Source organism: Quercus lobata, chromosome 7, assembly GCF_001633185.2.
Source record: "Quercus lobata isolate SW786 chromosome 7, ValleyOak3.0 Primary Assembly, whole genome shotgun sequence".
NCBI classification, from domain to species: domain Eukaryota; kingdom Viridiplantae; phylum Streptophyta; class Magnoliopsida; order Fagales; family Fagaceae; genus Quercus; species Quercus lobata.
Genome location: NC_044910.1, coordinates 22,102,949 through 22,119,952, shown reverse-complemented (window position 1 = coordinate 22,119,952; position 17,004 = coordinate 22,102,949). Strand labels below are relative to the sequence as shown.

The 17,004-nt window shown below is 36.3% G+C and overlaps 1 protein-coding gene and 1 pseudogene across 1 annotated transcript; one reads left to right on the top strand and one right to left on the bottom strand.

Moving 5' to 3' along the window:
- The first annotated feature begins 9,033 nt into the window (after positions 1-9,033).
- Positions 9,034-9,998, top strand: LOC115951751 (annotated as a pseudogene).
- Positions 9,999-13,851: 3,853 nt separating this feature from the next.
- Positions 13,852-15,381, bottom strand: LOC115951750. Its single transcript, XM_031068901.1, has 3 exons — positions 15,191-15,381; positions 14,620-14,992; positions 13,852-14,472 (listed from the first exon to the last, which is right to left on the bottom strand). Exons 1-3 carry the CDS (start codon positions 15,379-15,381, stop codon positions 13,852-13,854), a joined length of 1,185 nt encoding a protein of 394 aa, XP_030924761.1.
- Between the last annotated feature and the right edge of the window lie 1,623 nt (positions 15,382-17,004).

The window sequence follows — 17,004 nt, the reverse complement described above, 5'->3', positions numbered from 1 at the left end:
GTTAGGGTTCTAAGGTGTGTCTGTGTGTGCATGCTTTTTACATGTGTAGACATTGCATTTTGTACCCCTTATGACTCAGGCCTCTATTCCTTAATGATGCTCGAACTCTAAGGCCTAAGATTAGTTTAGAGCTCAATTAGATATTAAGTTGACTTAAGGAGTATTAAAATAGAAATTATAACCTTTTAAATGAGAAAAAATTTGGAAAATTAAATGACCAAAGTGGCCCTCGGCCTGCGTACGCACGCAAGCACGTTCTTGCGTACGCAGCTAGGGTTTCATAGCATATGCAAGGCAAGTTTTCTGCAATAATGGCTGAGATTTGGAATGAATCCCACATCGTCTAGGAGCCATTTCAAACCCCATTTTTTCCACTATAAAAAGCCTTACATGATACATTTTCAAAACACATAGAAATCTCACGAGAAAAACCTAAGATTCACTAGAAAATAGTGAATTGAAAGGGAGTTTTTCACAAAACACCCTCAAGTCTCTTTTTATTTGATTGGGACCTTTTTTGGTCCTAATCCTTTGATTTTAAGATTATTAATCACTATTTTATTGAATTGTGATAGATTCGACTGAGGGAAACGGTAAAAAATCAAGCATAGGAGCTTTTGCTTTAAGTTATGCTTTAAAAACTTTTTTTTTCTACTTTAGGCTGTGTTTGGTTGAATGTAAAATATTTTCCAAGTGTAAAATATTGTCAGTTGAAAATATTTTCCGGAAAGGAAAATACTTTTTAGTGTTTGGTTGCATTTTGAAAATTGTATTGGAAAATATTTTCAAGTGTTTGGTAACATTTTGAAAAATATAAATTTTCTACTGATTTCTCACATTTTCTTAACCATTTTCTCACATTTTCTCAACCATTTTCTCAGCTTCCAAACAAATTTATAATAGAAAATTGCAAGATGTAAACTTTTTAAAGAAACAAAAATCAAAATAAAACCATTAAACTTTCAAACTCAGTCAAACAGAGAGGGGGAGGAAGAAAGAGCGAGAGATTGAAATCGGGTCAAGACTCTGATCTATGTTTGGCGTTGACGACGAGCTTCAGCGGCGACGAGAATGAGATGACAAGGCTCCGATCTGTGTTTGGCAGTGACTTTTTAATCCGTAAAACTTGATTTGAAGATAGGGGTTAGTTCGAACGAGGGATGGGTCGATGGAGGTGGGTCGGTGAGGATGAGGATGAGGGATGGGTGGGCAGAGGACAAGGACAAGGGATGGGTCCACAAAGTGGCTTGCATGCAACGACAGGGCTATGTGTCGAGAGGTGGTTCTGGGCATCACCGACAAGGATGGGTTCTGGGCATCACCAGCCGTGTGTCTGTGCTTGAGCTCTATCTCTTCTTTCTCTTTCTCTCTCTCTCTCTTTGCTCGTTTGAGTCCGGAAACGGTTTAAAGCGAAAATAGAAATGTAAACCAATTTTTGAGTCAAAGCCATAAAACACACGGTCAAATGAAATGCTTTTCCGAAAAATTCTATTTTCCATGCGCAACCAAATAGCTATTAAGGTGTAAAATAATTTCCTAAAATGGTTTTGCGCCAAAACAAACGCAGCCTTAATCTTTGTTTTAATTTGTTTCTTTTGCTTAGTTTATGTTTACATTTGTCTATTTAGGTTAATTTCAGGTTTTCTTTTTGTCTTTAAGCAGGATAGTTTGTTAGATTTTACGTTTTTTTTTTTTTGCTCTGTTTTTGTGTTGATTAGGGTTTCTGGGTAAGGATCTACGTAACATGATCTAGCTTGCATACGCAGGCTGAACTCATGCGCACGCAGGCCTGTTCTAGTGTGCGTGATGCCATTACCTAGAAAACCCTAATTCTTTGTTTGCTTTGTTCTGCTTTCACATGTTTGTTTGAATAAGTCTCTTTTTCATATGTTTTAAGCCCCATGACTGTTGTTTGCCTTTTAACATGTTTGTTTTTATCACATGTTTAGATTAGGGTTTTCTTAGTTTTAATGCTACGCCATTCATTTACATGTTCATAAATTGATGCCATAGGTGTTGTGTTGCTGAGAGGTAAGTAAAGGGCAAGCCATGCATTAGCAATGTTCATGCATTTGTGTTAGGGTTATTTGATGTATGATTAGTGTTTCTAATATGTTAACGTTTTGTTTTTGATGTGAAAGTTCAAATAGTGTATAAAACACCCTTGAATGTTTAGACCCCCAATTACAAAATAACCAATTCAAGCTTTATGACAAACACTAAGTGTACGGAAAATGAACAAAAACTATAAACAGAATTGGTAAACAATCTAAGCCAATTAAAATCACATCTACAGCAGAAAATAAAAGGCAAAGATTAAGGGAAGAGAGATGTAAACACAAGGACAACACACGATGTGTTATCGAAGAGGAAACTAAAGCTCTCGGCATAAAACCTCTCCGCTGCCCTCCAAGCGGTCAATAATCCACTAGAAAATGTAGTTGGGATATATGAGCAGCAATAGACCCTCCAAGCCTAATCTACCCGATGTACCTAAGCCCTCCAAGGTTCTTGCTCCAAAGAGGTTGAGCCGAACCTTTTTCTTTTCTAGCTTACCGGATTCCGCTATAATCCATAGCATCCGCCATCCTTGGCATCTTCCAATGCTTCCCAAAGCTCCAAAAACACACAACACTCTAAATGGGTGTGGGTAGTGTTTGGATAGAAATCTCCTCTCAATAGGTATGACAATGAGAGAGGGAATGAGAAGAGACTACAAAGATTTCTCTCTAAGAATGAGTAGCTCTCTCTAATTGGGTGGGTGTTTTGAAGAAACCTCTTAGGGTTTTTCTTTCTGAATAGTCACACCTTTTTTGTGGGAATGAGGGGTATTTATACTGGTGTGAGAATGGAATACAAAGAGTCAGTTTTTCCAAAAAAAGGTTGGTTGGCGACTTGACCTCGCAACTTGACTAAGTTGCGAGTTCAAGCCGCAAGCTAACTGAATGGCCAGTCTGGATTTTTGTCCTGTAGTGCTCCAGCTGGCATGACTGTTCAGCTCTCCTGCATGCTCTGCGCATGTGCAACTTTTGGCGGCTTCCAAACCGCGAGTCCCTGCTTCACTGCACAGTCTTGAACATTTTTTCACACTCTCTCATACACTACCCTTACATAATTCCCACCTAAATACAGGGTTTCTAAGTGCTGTATTACAAGGAAATTTGTCATGGAATAAAGCCAACACATGGTTGATTAAATTCAACCTTACAATCTCCCCCTTTGGCTATTCCATGACAAAACACCCTAAAACAGAGTCTAGAGTTAAACGTGAGTTTGGGAATAATAGCAAAACTCACTCACACCTAAATCTAGAAACTGTGAAGCTCTTGAATCATACGAATATGAATTTCCTAAAACACAACAATACACCATGATCATTGTATGCAGAAAAGTATGAAATGCATATGAAGTAGACATGATGTGATCAAGCAAAGATGGAGTTAAGAAACAAACCATGGCTTGATCAAACAAGCAATCACTATAAGGTAGTGACCACAATGCTCATTCACACTTGGAATGAACACTTGGACATACAAGCTAATAAGATCAATGCAAATCACTTGCATGCCCAACACTCAACCAATGCATAATACACTAAGTATATGCATTTAGGAACAATCCTACAAGGACACAAGAGTGACAGTACTTAAAAGGAAAATGCATAACATTTAGTTAGAAGTACTGATTTAACCAAAATATAAAAGGTTGCATAAAGCATGGTACAAACCATAAAGCCTACATATAATGATATCAAACCCTAAAAGCTTACAAAAGCAACATGGGTAAAAACAACAAAATACTGAATAAAAACTTAAACAATATAAGCTAAAAGTGCTTAAAGTTTCTCCCCTTCAAAGTGATGAGAAGCTATGATGCACTTAGAGCATATATACTTGTAACCTAAAACACTTGCACAAAACACATTAGACTCTCAAGGTAAAGCAAGTAATAAAAGGACAAGTATAATGTAACAAGTAAATTGCGATCAAGTAAACATGATGTTAAACATGTGAGCAACTTGATCATACACCAAAACAGTCATATAGAAATGACTACAATGATCACATAACAAAACAAATGATCATCCGAACATGCATTCAATGTAGCACAATAGCATAGGGATATATGCATGTCCAAAACAAAAACATGATGTGATGAGAACCAGAACCACAAAGCATAACTCAAAGCACCATAAAGCCAACAAGAAAACAAACAGAACAAAGTTTTCTTATTATCTCAATGTCTTCTCCCTCTTGGTATATGCATCTCCCCTATGGAATATCTCTCCCCCTACAAATGTGCATGAGAAATAGAATTTCTCCCCCTAAGGATGTGCACAAGAGTCATATAGAAATGACAAAACACTCTGGTATATTCTCTAGAGTATACTCTCCCCCTTTTTGTCAAGAATAGAAAAAGGGTCAAGAAGAAACGAGGGCAAGAGATGAAGGTACGAACAATGCTAATGATGCATGAGGGGTGCGAGATGACTGAGAAAATGAAACTCAAACCTAAGACAAAGTAAAATGCTACAAAGTATAAGCTAAACATGACATGCTAGGATGAAGAAGCAAGGTAAAGACCAATGCATGACAAAGGAAGCAAAGGTGTGTGCAAGAGGTGGATAAGTGCAATGCATGACCAATGCATGGTAAATGCACATGTGGGGAAACGTGTGTTAAATACACAACCAATGAACCAAACATGTTTCTAATGAGGAAACATGAGAAACCCCAAAGTTTGGTACTCATCGGAGTCCAAACAAGCGAGAAAATGCCTAAGAGACATTTTATCAAACACCTAGCATGCATACTCTGAACAATAATGTGAAATAATGCATGAACATCATGAAATCCACTCTTAATACATATTCTTTATGCCACAAGGGGCCAACATCCAATGCAAATCAACAAAAGAAACCAATCCCATGAGAAAATTTGACAAAAATTAAGTTTTCCCAACCCCTATGATGAAAATCCAAACCAAGAGCACAAAACTCTCCAAAACATAATCTAAGAATTAAAATCAATGAAAAAAGTTTATAATTATCTTAGAGATATTAATGGAATGAAAAACCATTCAAATTGATTGGGTTTTGATGAAAAAATAGTAAAAGAGGGGTTTAAGAGAGGATGGGAGAGGTTTAAAACAGGTTTCCCACAAAAAGCCCTTTAAAAAGCTATTTCTGGGCGTTTTACGACTGGGCGAGTCGTGAGGTACAGTCGCGAAAATTTTCGCGAGTCAGAGTGAGTCGCGAGCAAGCTGTGAGTGAGTTGCGAATGAGTCGCGAGCAAGCCGTGAGTGAGTCACCAAAGCTTCTTGATGAACTCGCGACTGGGGTTTCGTGACTGGCGAGTCGCCAACTGAGTCGCGAAAAACTCTGACACCTATTTTTCAACACAGAACATGTTTAAACAATGGAAAACAAAGTAAGCACTAAACATGAACACAAAGAGTGATAAAAATCACTTCAAAAAACATACAAAATGATCAAAAATCTTTTTGGATTAACCCATATATGATTGAGCACACACACACATCACATTTAGACAAGTACAATCTAACAAATGAATAAGACATTCATTGAACATTAGGCATGTGTGTTGTGTGTGTATATCAAATGTGGAATAGTCCTTAGTCTAGAGTGAAGTTTTAGTGATCAATTCAATCAAGTCATACACAACTAGTACTAAGTCAAATGGTTTATCTTAATTATACAAATGAACATATATGACCTCCCACAAGAAAATGATTACATACGATGAAACTTTTCATTTGGCTTCTTTACAACTCATAACATTTGATCATTTTAAATCAAAACATCTCATTTTGAGATCGATGCCTGGAATTTGTGATATTTTAATTTGATGAACAAGCTTTTGGCTTTTTGGGCATCATACATTTTCATAGAAGTCGCTTTCCCTTCTTCCTAATCGAATACTAGTATGTGCGACGGCTTTTACAGCTCATTATCTCTTTTCATTTTAAGATTTACATTTATTGAGCTCTTTAAGCAATAAAAAAATAAAAGAGTGGGAAGAGATATAAGCAGAAGTCTACACATGTATCAAAACCAACATGACTATTAACTAAGCATTCATGACAAGCTTGAAGATCGATTTACAACAATCACACAAAGATGTCAAGATTTTTCCCACAAAGATATAAGTGCAAAAATAACAAGCTAAGCTCGTAAATGCACAAAACCATTTGTACAAAGGTACAAGGCCAAACTCACATGTGATATGTGCTCAAACATATACGATCAAACTTTTTGAATTTTTCACTTTTTATGTGGTTTTGAATTTTTTACTCACACAAAACTGAAATATAAAAGTAAGATAAAAAACAAAACAATGCATACAAATAAATGCAAGATGCACAAAATGCATGAAGATATGACATTTAATGCAAGAAGGGTCCAACAAAGATCGAAAAAATTAGATCAAGGACCAAAAGAGCAAAAGCTCAACCATAGGAACTCTTCCTCATCCAAACGGAACAATTGTTTGGAATGAGTGTCTCAAGAGAAGTGAGATGAGGGTTAGAAAAATGAGAACCGGAGATACACATAGTTAAGGAGTTAAGAGCATTAAACATTTTCTTTAACAACATGCTATTTTCACTCAAAAACGATTTACTCTTTTTAGCACAACTTCCAAAAAGCTCAAGTTTTTCTTTTCTTTTGATTCTTTTAAAAGCATGAAACTTAGAGCATTGAGGTCTTAGATGACCAAAGGCACCACAATGGTGACAAACAATGTGTTTAGGTCCACTAGGCTTTTTGGGAAGGGATCTAGCAACATGGTTTTGTTCCCTCTTCAACTTATGACATTGAGGTCTTATATGACCAATCACACCGCAATGATGGCAAGTTGGAACAAACTTAGATCCATTTAAAACCTTAAGTTGAGACCTAAACGAAGGCTTTGACTTAACAACCTTTCTCTCCACCTTTTGATTTTTTTATGTGGAGAAATGTACACCGATTTGTCCTTTAAGGTAGAACACACACTAGGCAGAAAATCGGGTAACACAACATGATTGTAACAAATATTATCATCCTTTTTAGCAATAAGTTCAGCAATCAAACACTTGGCATGTATCTTAAGAGATTCATTTTCAAATTTTAACTCATCAACAAGTTTGTTAGACAAAACAAGTTTAGCATCCAAGTCCATATTCAAACATTCAAACTCTTTCAGCTTTTCAAGAGAAATTTTAGCAAGTTTTTTATATTTCTCAAAAAATTCGTTGGATTCATTGAGCTTAGCAATCAAATCATCATTTTCACAAAATAACTTGCTCAAATTCTTATGAAACTTCTTAGCATTTTTCTTTAAGAGTTTGTCAACAACACCCATTGATTCAAATAACATGTCATCACACTTATTAGGATTAACACTCATAGAGGAATTTTCACAAACACGTGGCATGTTACATTTATCACCAACCAAATCATACAAAAAGGCATACAAAGTACAATCCATGGCAAATAAACACAAGGGGTCAAGGATCACACTTAGGTATTTAAACCACAATAAGTGTATCCGCTCTAATACCAATTGAAAGTTCAAATAGTGTATAAAACATAAACGTTTAGACCCCCAATTACAAAATAACCAATTCAAGTTTTATGACAAACACTAAGTACGCAGAAAATGAGCACAAGCTATAAACAGAATTGGTAAACAATCTAAGCCAATTAAAATCACATCCACAGCAAAAAATAAAAGGCAAAGATTAAGGGAAAAGAAATGCAAACAAAAGGACAACACATGATGTGTTATCGAAAAGAAAACCGAAACCCTCGGCGTAAAACCTCTCCGCCGCCCTCCAAGCGGTCAATAATCCACTAGAAAATGTAGTTGGGATACATGAACAGCAATAAACCCTCCATGCCTAATTTACCCGATGTACCTAAGCCCTCCAAGCTTTTTGCTCCAACGAGGTTGTGCCGAACCTTTTTCTTTTTATAGCTTATCGGATTCCGCTATAATCCATAGCATCCGCCATCCTTGGCATCTTCCAATGCTTCCCAAATTTCCAAAAACACTCAACACTCTAAATGGATATGGGTAGTGTTTGGATAGAAATCTCCTCTCAATAGGTATGACAATGAGAAAGGGAATGAGAAGAAACTACAAAGATTTCTCTCTAAGAATGAGTAGCTCTTTCTAATTGGGTGGGTGTTTTGAAGAAACCTCTCTTAGGGTTTTTCTTTTTGAATAGCCACACCTATTTTGTGGGAATGAGGGGTATTTATACTGGTGTGAGAATGGAATGCAAAGAGTCAGTTTTTCCAAAACAGGGTCCTTATCTGGGAAGTAACTTTGTAGTTTTATTTTTATTTTTGCTCAAAATCTTTGTAGTTTTACTTAGATTGAAAGATGCATGCATTAAAATCTATGCATAGTGTGAGAACATAGGCCTATGATTGCTATTTATACCAAGGCCAACTTTTGAAAGAGAAGATTCACTTTTAGGAATAGAGGTTTTCGATAAGTTGCTCGTAGTTTTTCTTTTCTTTTTCCCCTTGAAATTGGGTTGGTGTACATTGTACTTTAGTACAAGATTGAAAAAGTGCATTAGATGGATACCAAAGCATTTAGAATGAAGGGTGCTTTTAGAGACAAAAGGCTCTGGGGAGATTTATAGTATGTGATCCATGGATATATGATCAATATATTTTTGAGATTGAAAGATGTCTATTACAATTTGGGGTCAAAAGATACCTACGGTAACTGAATTGAGTGTGCTTTGGGTGGATCAGGATTTGAGTTATTTTGTGTCTGTGAATGATTATGAGTTGTTTGTGTTTATAAGGTTTTTGAGCGTTGTTTGTGAGGCTGGTGTTCATAATCTATATTGTTGATAGTCAAGTTTGATTGCAATTGCCTTGGTTTTTTAGTCCGTGAGTCATTCATCTTCCTCTTCTATGTATTTGTGCTTGCAACTTGCTATTCAATTTATAAACTATGATTCATTGGTCAATTGCTTTGTTTTTATATTGTTTCACTCTTAATTATAGCCATGAATCCAATGAATGGCTTGCATATAGTACGGTGTGAAAACACATCAATTCATGATGTTTCGATTTATGGAAACTTCAATACACCTAACAATGATGTGACTGATATGGAGGATTCAAAAAATACAGTCATTACAAGGTGTCACATCGATACTGGAGACGATGCTATCTGTCCAAAGACATACACTGCCCCCCTTTATAACTTGACTGTGACAAACTGTTGAATTCGAACAAAATCTTCAGCGATCAAACTTGGTAGTGCTAGTTCATTCGATTTTAAGGGTCTAATTTTTGACAATATCACAATTGTACAGTCTCATAGAGGGATGGGATTGCAGATACATGATGGAGGTAATACGCTTTTCTTGTATTATTGAGAACTTTTCTTGAATGATTAACAAATTAAGCTCCATTTCACTTTTACACTTTTTTTTTTTTTTTTTTTTAATTCTGAAGTTTTAAGTATTCACCCTGTGTAGGAAATGTTAGCGAGATTACCTTCTCAAACATAAACATAAGCACAAGATACTATGATCCTTCTTGGTGGGGAAGAGCGGAGCCTATATATGTGACAACATGCCCAAGGTACTCCAGTGCAAAGGAGGGTTCAATCTCAAATGTAGTTTTTATTAACATCACTGCAAATTCTGAAAATGGTGTGTTCTTATCAGGTTCTAAACATGGGCTACTAAGCAATTTGAGATTCATAAATGTGAACCTGACTTACAGATGATGGAAAAATTATTCTAGTGGATTGATAGATTACAGACCAGGATGTCAGGGACTTGTTAATCACAGCATTGCTGGGATCATCATGGAAAACATTGAAGGTTTGGAGGTTGAAAATGTTAACATGAGATGGTCTGATCACCAATCAGGACACTAGAACAATCCTCTTGATTTCAGGCCTTCAACTGTAAATAATATTTCTTTGTTTAAGTTTCGTTCAAGTTTGTACATAAAATGATAGCAGCATACATGAGCATGGTTTTGAAGTCTGGATTGTTTAAAAAACCAGAATAGGGAGAAGTTAGAGGATTTTGAGGTCGGATCAGGGTTCAACCGAGGTCAAACCGTTATGTGTCGTTTAATTTTTTATTAGTTTTTGTACTTAAATTGTATTTATATGTATTGATTTCCTATTCCTTATCAATAAAATGCATGTGACCCTTTGGAAATGCTTATTCGCATGTTATATACCCCTCTCTTCTCTTTATGAGGTAAGGATAATCAAAGTTTGAATCCTCCTATTTCATTATTGTGAATATTGAATTGTTGAAAAAAAAAAAAATATAGTAAAAGACATGTATCTATAGATGTATCATGTATGATATAGAACACATTCTTATGAATCTCATCTAAGGTTTTCTGTGATCAAAGGCATGGTAAGTGGTGATAACTTTTCCCATAAGTTGGGTCTTTTTTTTTTCTTTTTTTTTTAATTTTTTATTGAGAAATTTGTAAATATATGGTCATCCACTCCTTTTATGGTTTAAGTAATCATCTTCTTCCTTGACAAAAATTACTCTTTACATGGAAAGTAACAATTAATTATGATCTAGTTGAAATTCCATCTCCAATTATTGTTGTATAGTCTCTAGGAGGAGCTTTGACACCTAACTATCCAAATTTAGGCAGAAGGATGTTGGCAAAGGCATTGGACATGGACGAAGGTATACAAAACTCCTTCAACCTTATCTTTGGATGCTAGCCTTGAGCTGAAAAAAACTTGCAGTTGGCTCGGCTGCATTGACGCTGTGGGAGGGTAAGGTCCAAGTAAGGAATAGAACCCATGGGCCTAGTCCGAGGAGGTGGAGGGGCCCACCCACACATCAGTCTTGACTTAACACAAGGATAAGAATTTGAGGAGGAGAGATGAAGAGGCCAACTCCCTGAGGAGCCCGAAGAGCGAGCGTTCCTCAGATTACTTCGAGCAGGCCACTTGCACTAGAAGACAAAATAACGAAGAAGATAGTAGAGATGTGCAAGAAAAGAATAAGGAAAATATATAGATAAAGCAGCCATCACCTCCGCTTTCAATGCAATGCACCAACTCAACTTGTTGCATTAATGGAGGAATGACCCTTGAACAGTGTCCTCATAGCTTGTAACACATTTTTCCATCTCTAGCAAAACACTGAAGGGACAAGCATCCAAAGGAAGGTCAATGACTATAGAAGTGGAGGGCTAGGATGCAATTCAGTTGACTATATAAAGAAAGGAAACCCCTTTAAAATGAGGGACAAAAAACTAAAAAGAAACACTTCCTGTGTAGCACTATCATGTAATTGAAACTTGAATATTATATGAACTGGTGTCCCTCGGCCTAACCCAAGGAAGTTTTAATCTAAGAATTTGCTACTCTCTGGTAACTTATGTTATATTTTTCCATTCACTTGCTTCTAAGACCATATAAGTATATCAAGGTTAACCTTAGAAGCTCACTCTCTAACAAATTAATTGTATTGGGCCATTATACATAAATTTTCTATTCTAGAAGGGCCTAAGTATATACACCACACCTAAAGACGCTATCCAAATCCATTCCAAACTTTGATGGTAGAGTCATTGAAACTTGGGACAAAACTAGAATTTTGGTTTTGGGGGAGGTGACGCATGAACTAAAAATAATATATATATATATATATATAGAGAGAGAGAGAGAGAGAGAGAGAGAGAGAGAGAGAGAGAGAGAGAGATGGGTTTAAGTTACACCTGGTGTAACTCCTTAAGAGTTACACCTTTTTTGTACCTTCTTAAGAGTTACACCTTTTTTGTACCGTAGATTTCTAATAGATCCAACGGTTGAAAAAGTAGCATTAAATGATTAAGGATTTCCACCTTATTTACTTAATTAATAACAGATTTTCTCTATCTTCATTTATTATTTTCCATAGACCTCCTTAGGTGTTGTTTAACTGTGCCCCTTTCTTCCTTAAAAAAAATAAATAATAAATAAAAAACATTGTACCATTGAGTCACACCAACCTCTTTCTTCTTCTTCCCGCTCAGGATGGAATTAGGCCAAATCTATTTCAATTAGCAAAATATTGTAGACATTATACATAATACATATTTCATTTATAATTAGAAGGTGTTGTAATGAAAATATCCCTTGCCTATAACTCTTGTATCAAGGAGTATATATATGGTTCAAATATTTCTTAACCACAAAAACAAATTCAACACAGTGACAGTAAAACAGGCCACATTTATCATGTTAGATGTTAACTACCTGAAATTAGGGTTGTCTACGGGTCGGTCCGGGTTGGGTTTGTGCCCAACCCGAAACTGACCCGACTAGATCGGGTGGGCAAACTTTCAACCCGCTGCCGACCGTCGGAAAAGTCGGTTCGGACGGGTTGGAACATCAACGAGCGGCAGTCGGGTTTGGTCGGAGTCGAGATCTGGAAAATAAAGAAAATCCAACTAGAAAATGATGAAAATCCGCCAAATCCTTTGAGTTTTCGCTGAAAATAGCCAAGATCTCGACTAGATCTGGCGAAATCTCACCAGATCTAGCCAAGAACTCAACTAGATCTAGCGAAATCTCGCCGAATCTAGTCAAGATCTAGCCAAAATACATCTCAAAACTCGCCGAAATTATCAAATAACGCCGGAATCTGGGTTTTGCTCGCGCGGAATCTGGGTTTCTCACCGGATTATGGATTTTCACCAGTCGGTTCGGGTTTTTCGGATTTTGGGACGGAAAACCCACCAACCGACCCACTGGTTACGAGTTCTGAAGGCGGAGACCTGCCGCCGACCATCACCAGAGTCGGGTCGGCCGGTACTCAGGCCGGATCGGATGGTTTTTGCGGGTGGGTCGGGTACCAGTTTTCTGTGGACAGCCCTAACCTGTATCAAGCAAGCCCATTCATTACCAATCTGATTATTACATGCTTTTCATAACTGTATGAACATCGATCCGCCAATTTTTTCAATTAACCAAATGGATACTTCTTTGTAGATTCTGGTCATCATTTATTTTCAACATTATAATAAAACATATATATATATATATGTTCACTTCTTTATTTTATTTTGTGATCTCATATCCACCCTATCTTTAATAGATTTGAGTTTTGTCATGTGTTTTTGGTATAATGTGTTGCAATTGGAAACCACAAGGCTCTTGCTCATTTTGTGAATTGTTTAGGGGTAGTTCTGGTAGACTAAGTGTACTTATAAAATCACAAATTATAGTATATCTTTAGATCTTACTCACCAGCACCCAAGGATTTTGAGAGAAGAAAATTTTGAACTTTTTTAGTCCTTGTTTTTTTGCCTAGATTCATATATATCCAGCAATTTTAGGAAGAAAGAGATACAATTAAAGACCCAATGAAGTTTATGGAAAGTAATAAATGAGGATAGAGAAAATATGTTGTTAATTAAGTAAATAAGGTGGAAATCCTTAATCATTTAATGCTACTTTTTCAACCGTTAGATCTATTAGAAATCTACGGTACAAAAAAGGTGTAACTCCTTAAGGTGTAATTTGAACCCATCTCATATATATATATATATATATATATATATATATATATATTAGGAATAAAAATATATAGAGATTCAAGACCAAATACGCTGTGAACATTTAAAATAGTATCTATTGAATGTTTTTTTTTTTTTTTTTTTTTTTTGAAACCGGGAGCACCATTCATTCATTCACTAGATAAAAAGTCATTGCACAAAGCATGTAAAGCCGGTGGGGGGGACTCCTCCATCCAGTATAGTTCATCATGGACATTCCTAGCAAATCTAGCAAGAGAGTGGGCCACTGTATTGGCTTCCCGTTTGACACAGCTGATAGCCTTCTAGTGCAGGCCATGAATTAAACAGAGGACATCACCGTATATACCTTCGAGCAAGGAAAGCCAGGGAACTTGGGAAGAGATTGAACGCATCACATTGACATTATCTCCTTCTATGATCAAGTCTGTGAACCTAACATCTATTGCAAACTCCAGGGCTTTTCTGCATGCTAGAACCTCTGCCTCTTCACTATCCGCAACGGGAGGTCCTTTGATCAACATAGCTGCCATCACCTTGCCCTTTCCGTTTCGAATAATTGCGCCAAAGCCTGAACACTTAAGCTCAGCAAAAACAGCAGCATCAAAATTCAGTTTAAAAACTGATGTGGGGGGAGGTTGCCACACGGTCACACTTGGTTGCGTTGCTGGAATATCCAGTTTGTCTTGGGCTTGTTGAAACTCCTGCAAAAACTCCACTGCTCTTTTGTTAAGCCAGTTAGGATCCTTTAATTTTCCCCCATAAACTATTGTATTCCTTTGGTTCCAAATTAACCAAGCCTGTACTAAGAACAATTCAAACTCAGTTACAGGGAGTCGTTCAAGCAAGCTCTCAAATAATTGCAGAGTGTCACCTTGATCTCTAGTGTGTTTCTGTAATCTGACTTGACTTCCAGCCCATACATCCTGAACCACCCCGCATTCTCACAGCACATGAATCCCGGTCTCTGGATCACTTTTGCAACATTCACAAGTGTTGTCTGTGACTATTTTCCTTCTTGCTAGGTTCACTCTGGTTGGTAGTATATCTTGACATGCTCGCCACCCAAAAACCTTGATCTTTGTTGGAACATGAAGATTCCAGAGTTTAGCCCAGACATGTTGACCCCTTGGACCTGAGGAGCTTTCAGCCACATCACCATCTCGCATAATCTGCCTAGCTACATGATATCCAGATTTGACAGAGTACACACCCTTTTTATTATGGAGCCAAATCATTGAATCCGTGACACTCCTATGACTCAAGGGACTACGGCAAATAGCATAAGCATCCTCATTATGGAAATTTGCCATAATAAACTCTCTCCTCCACTCTCTTATCTTCGGGTCTATGAGCTCAGAAACTGTCCTCTCCTCATCTTCTGCATATAGAGGACTGAGAACCTTGTTCGTGGGATGATTAGGGAGCCACTTATCCGAAAAAATTCTGATGGAAGAGCCATCACCAACCCGCTAATAACACCCTTTCTCTAAAATTGGCTTTGCTGCCATAATGCTTCTCCACACATACGAGCTATTATTTGGGGGTACAGCTGCATCAAGAAAGTGACATCTTGGGAAGTATTTTGCTTTGAAACATTGAGACAATAGTGACCCATTCTCTTGTATCAACCTCCAGCCTTACTTCGCCAACATTGCAAGATTAAATAATCTCAAGTCCCGGAACCCCATGCCGCCCTTTTTCTTGGAAATAGTCAATGAACTCCAGCTTTTCCAGTGAATCTTTCTCTCATTCCCCACTTGTCCCCACCAAAACTTTGCGCACATGGCTTCAAGATCCTCACACGGAGACTTGGGCAATTGAAACACACCCATCGTGTAAGTTAGGATTGATTGGGCCACTGCTTTTATAAGTACTTCCTTTCCCGCTCTAGAGAGCATCAAACCCTTCCAACCTTGCAATTTTTTCCAAACCCTATCCTTCAGAAAGGAAAAAGTTTGGGTTTTTGCTCTCCCAATCAAAGTAGGAAGGCCCAAATAGGATTCAAATTTCTCCACCTCCTTCACCCCTAATGTCGACTTGACCCAAGCCCTTTGTGTTTCTGGGGTATTGCTACTAAAGTAGACTGATGACTTATCCATGTTAATGCTTTGGCCTGAAGCACCTGCATAAACCTGGAGGATTTTAGTAATTTCTTCAACTTTTCTTTGGGCGGTTTTGCAAAAGACAAAATATATACGAAAGAAAATATATACGAAAGAAAAAGACAAAATATTTGTTTCTTAATAAATTTTGAACCAATCATTTAAAATGGAATTCGACTTTCTTTTAAATTCAGAAAATATTTTATGATTAATTTTGTACCAAATTTACAATAAATTTCTTTTCAATATCAATTTTTTTTTTAAAGGGAAAATATCAAAGTCAAGTAGTCATTTAGACTTTCTTTTTACTACAAAACCTAATTTTGACAATATTTATAAAGTCTTGTCTTGTAATTGTATAAACAAGAAAAGTGAATACAATTACAATCACTCTTTGAATAAGTTGGTAGATTGCCGCTTTTTCCATTCTTACCAATCATTAAACACAATTCATAATATATATATATATATATATATATATGATGAAAAAAAAATTGTTTCGGATCTACTATAATCTTTCATTAAATTAAAATAATAATAAAAATCTAATATTGAATATTGATTATAAAATAGTTAAAAAAAAAATGCACACATACACATATAAGAGACAAATTAATTTAGAATATATATAAATGAGTGATCTTACTAAAGATCCTTAGTCTCTTATTTGTCAATTTGCCCTTAATATTTTACTAATCTAGAAATATATATATATATATATATATATATTTTACTTAAGGATTTTAGTTGAATATAGGGTTGCAAATGAACTAAACAATTTGGTTTAACTCAATAAAAATGACATTTATGTTTGTTTGTTTATAAACAAGCCAAGTCCAAGCAAAAAAAAGGATCTATAAAAAAAAAAAAAAAAAAAAAAAAAAAAAAAAAAAAAAAAAAAAATGAAGAAGCTAAATTTAGGTTGGTTGATGAGTTCAGTAATAATTTTGATATGAACTTGAATAATAAACTCAAATCTTACTAAATCGTTGATTAATTGAGAGTTGAGACCAATGTTATTGATTTTGTTCCAGCTCTGGCTAGAACGGCTAGAATTTCTCATACCTAACTACAAACTGGAATGGAAACACCTTCTATTCTACCTCGCTGAAATACAAATTTTGGCCGGTTTGAATTTTGGCTTCCTTTTCCTTTTCTAAACCTACCTATTTCGTCTTCTTGCTAGGTCTAAACTCAAAGCCACACGGTTTCTCCTTTAGCTGGGTCTACACTCTAAAACTTAAAGCCACTGTCTCTCCTTTAGCTTTATCCTTGTCTCTGAAAGTTTCTGGAAAAGAGATTGGCTCAAGCATTTTTCGAAGAGAATTTTGCACAAGTAGAGGCACTCTTTGG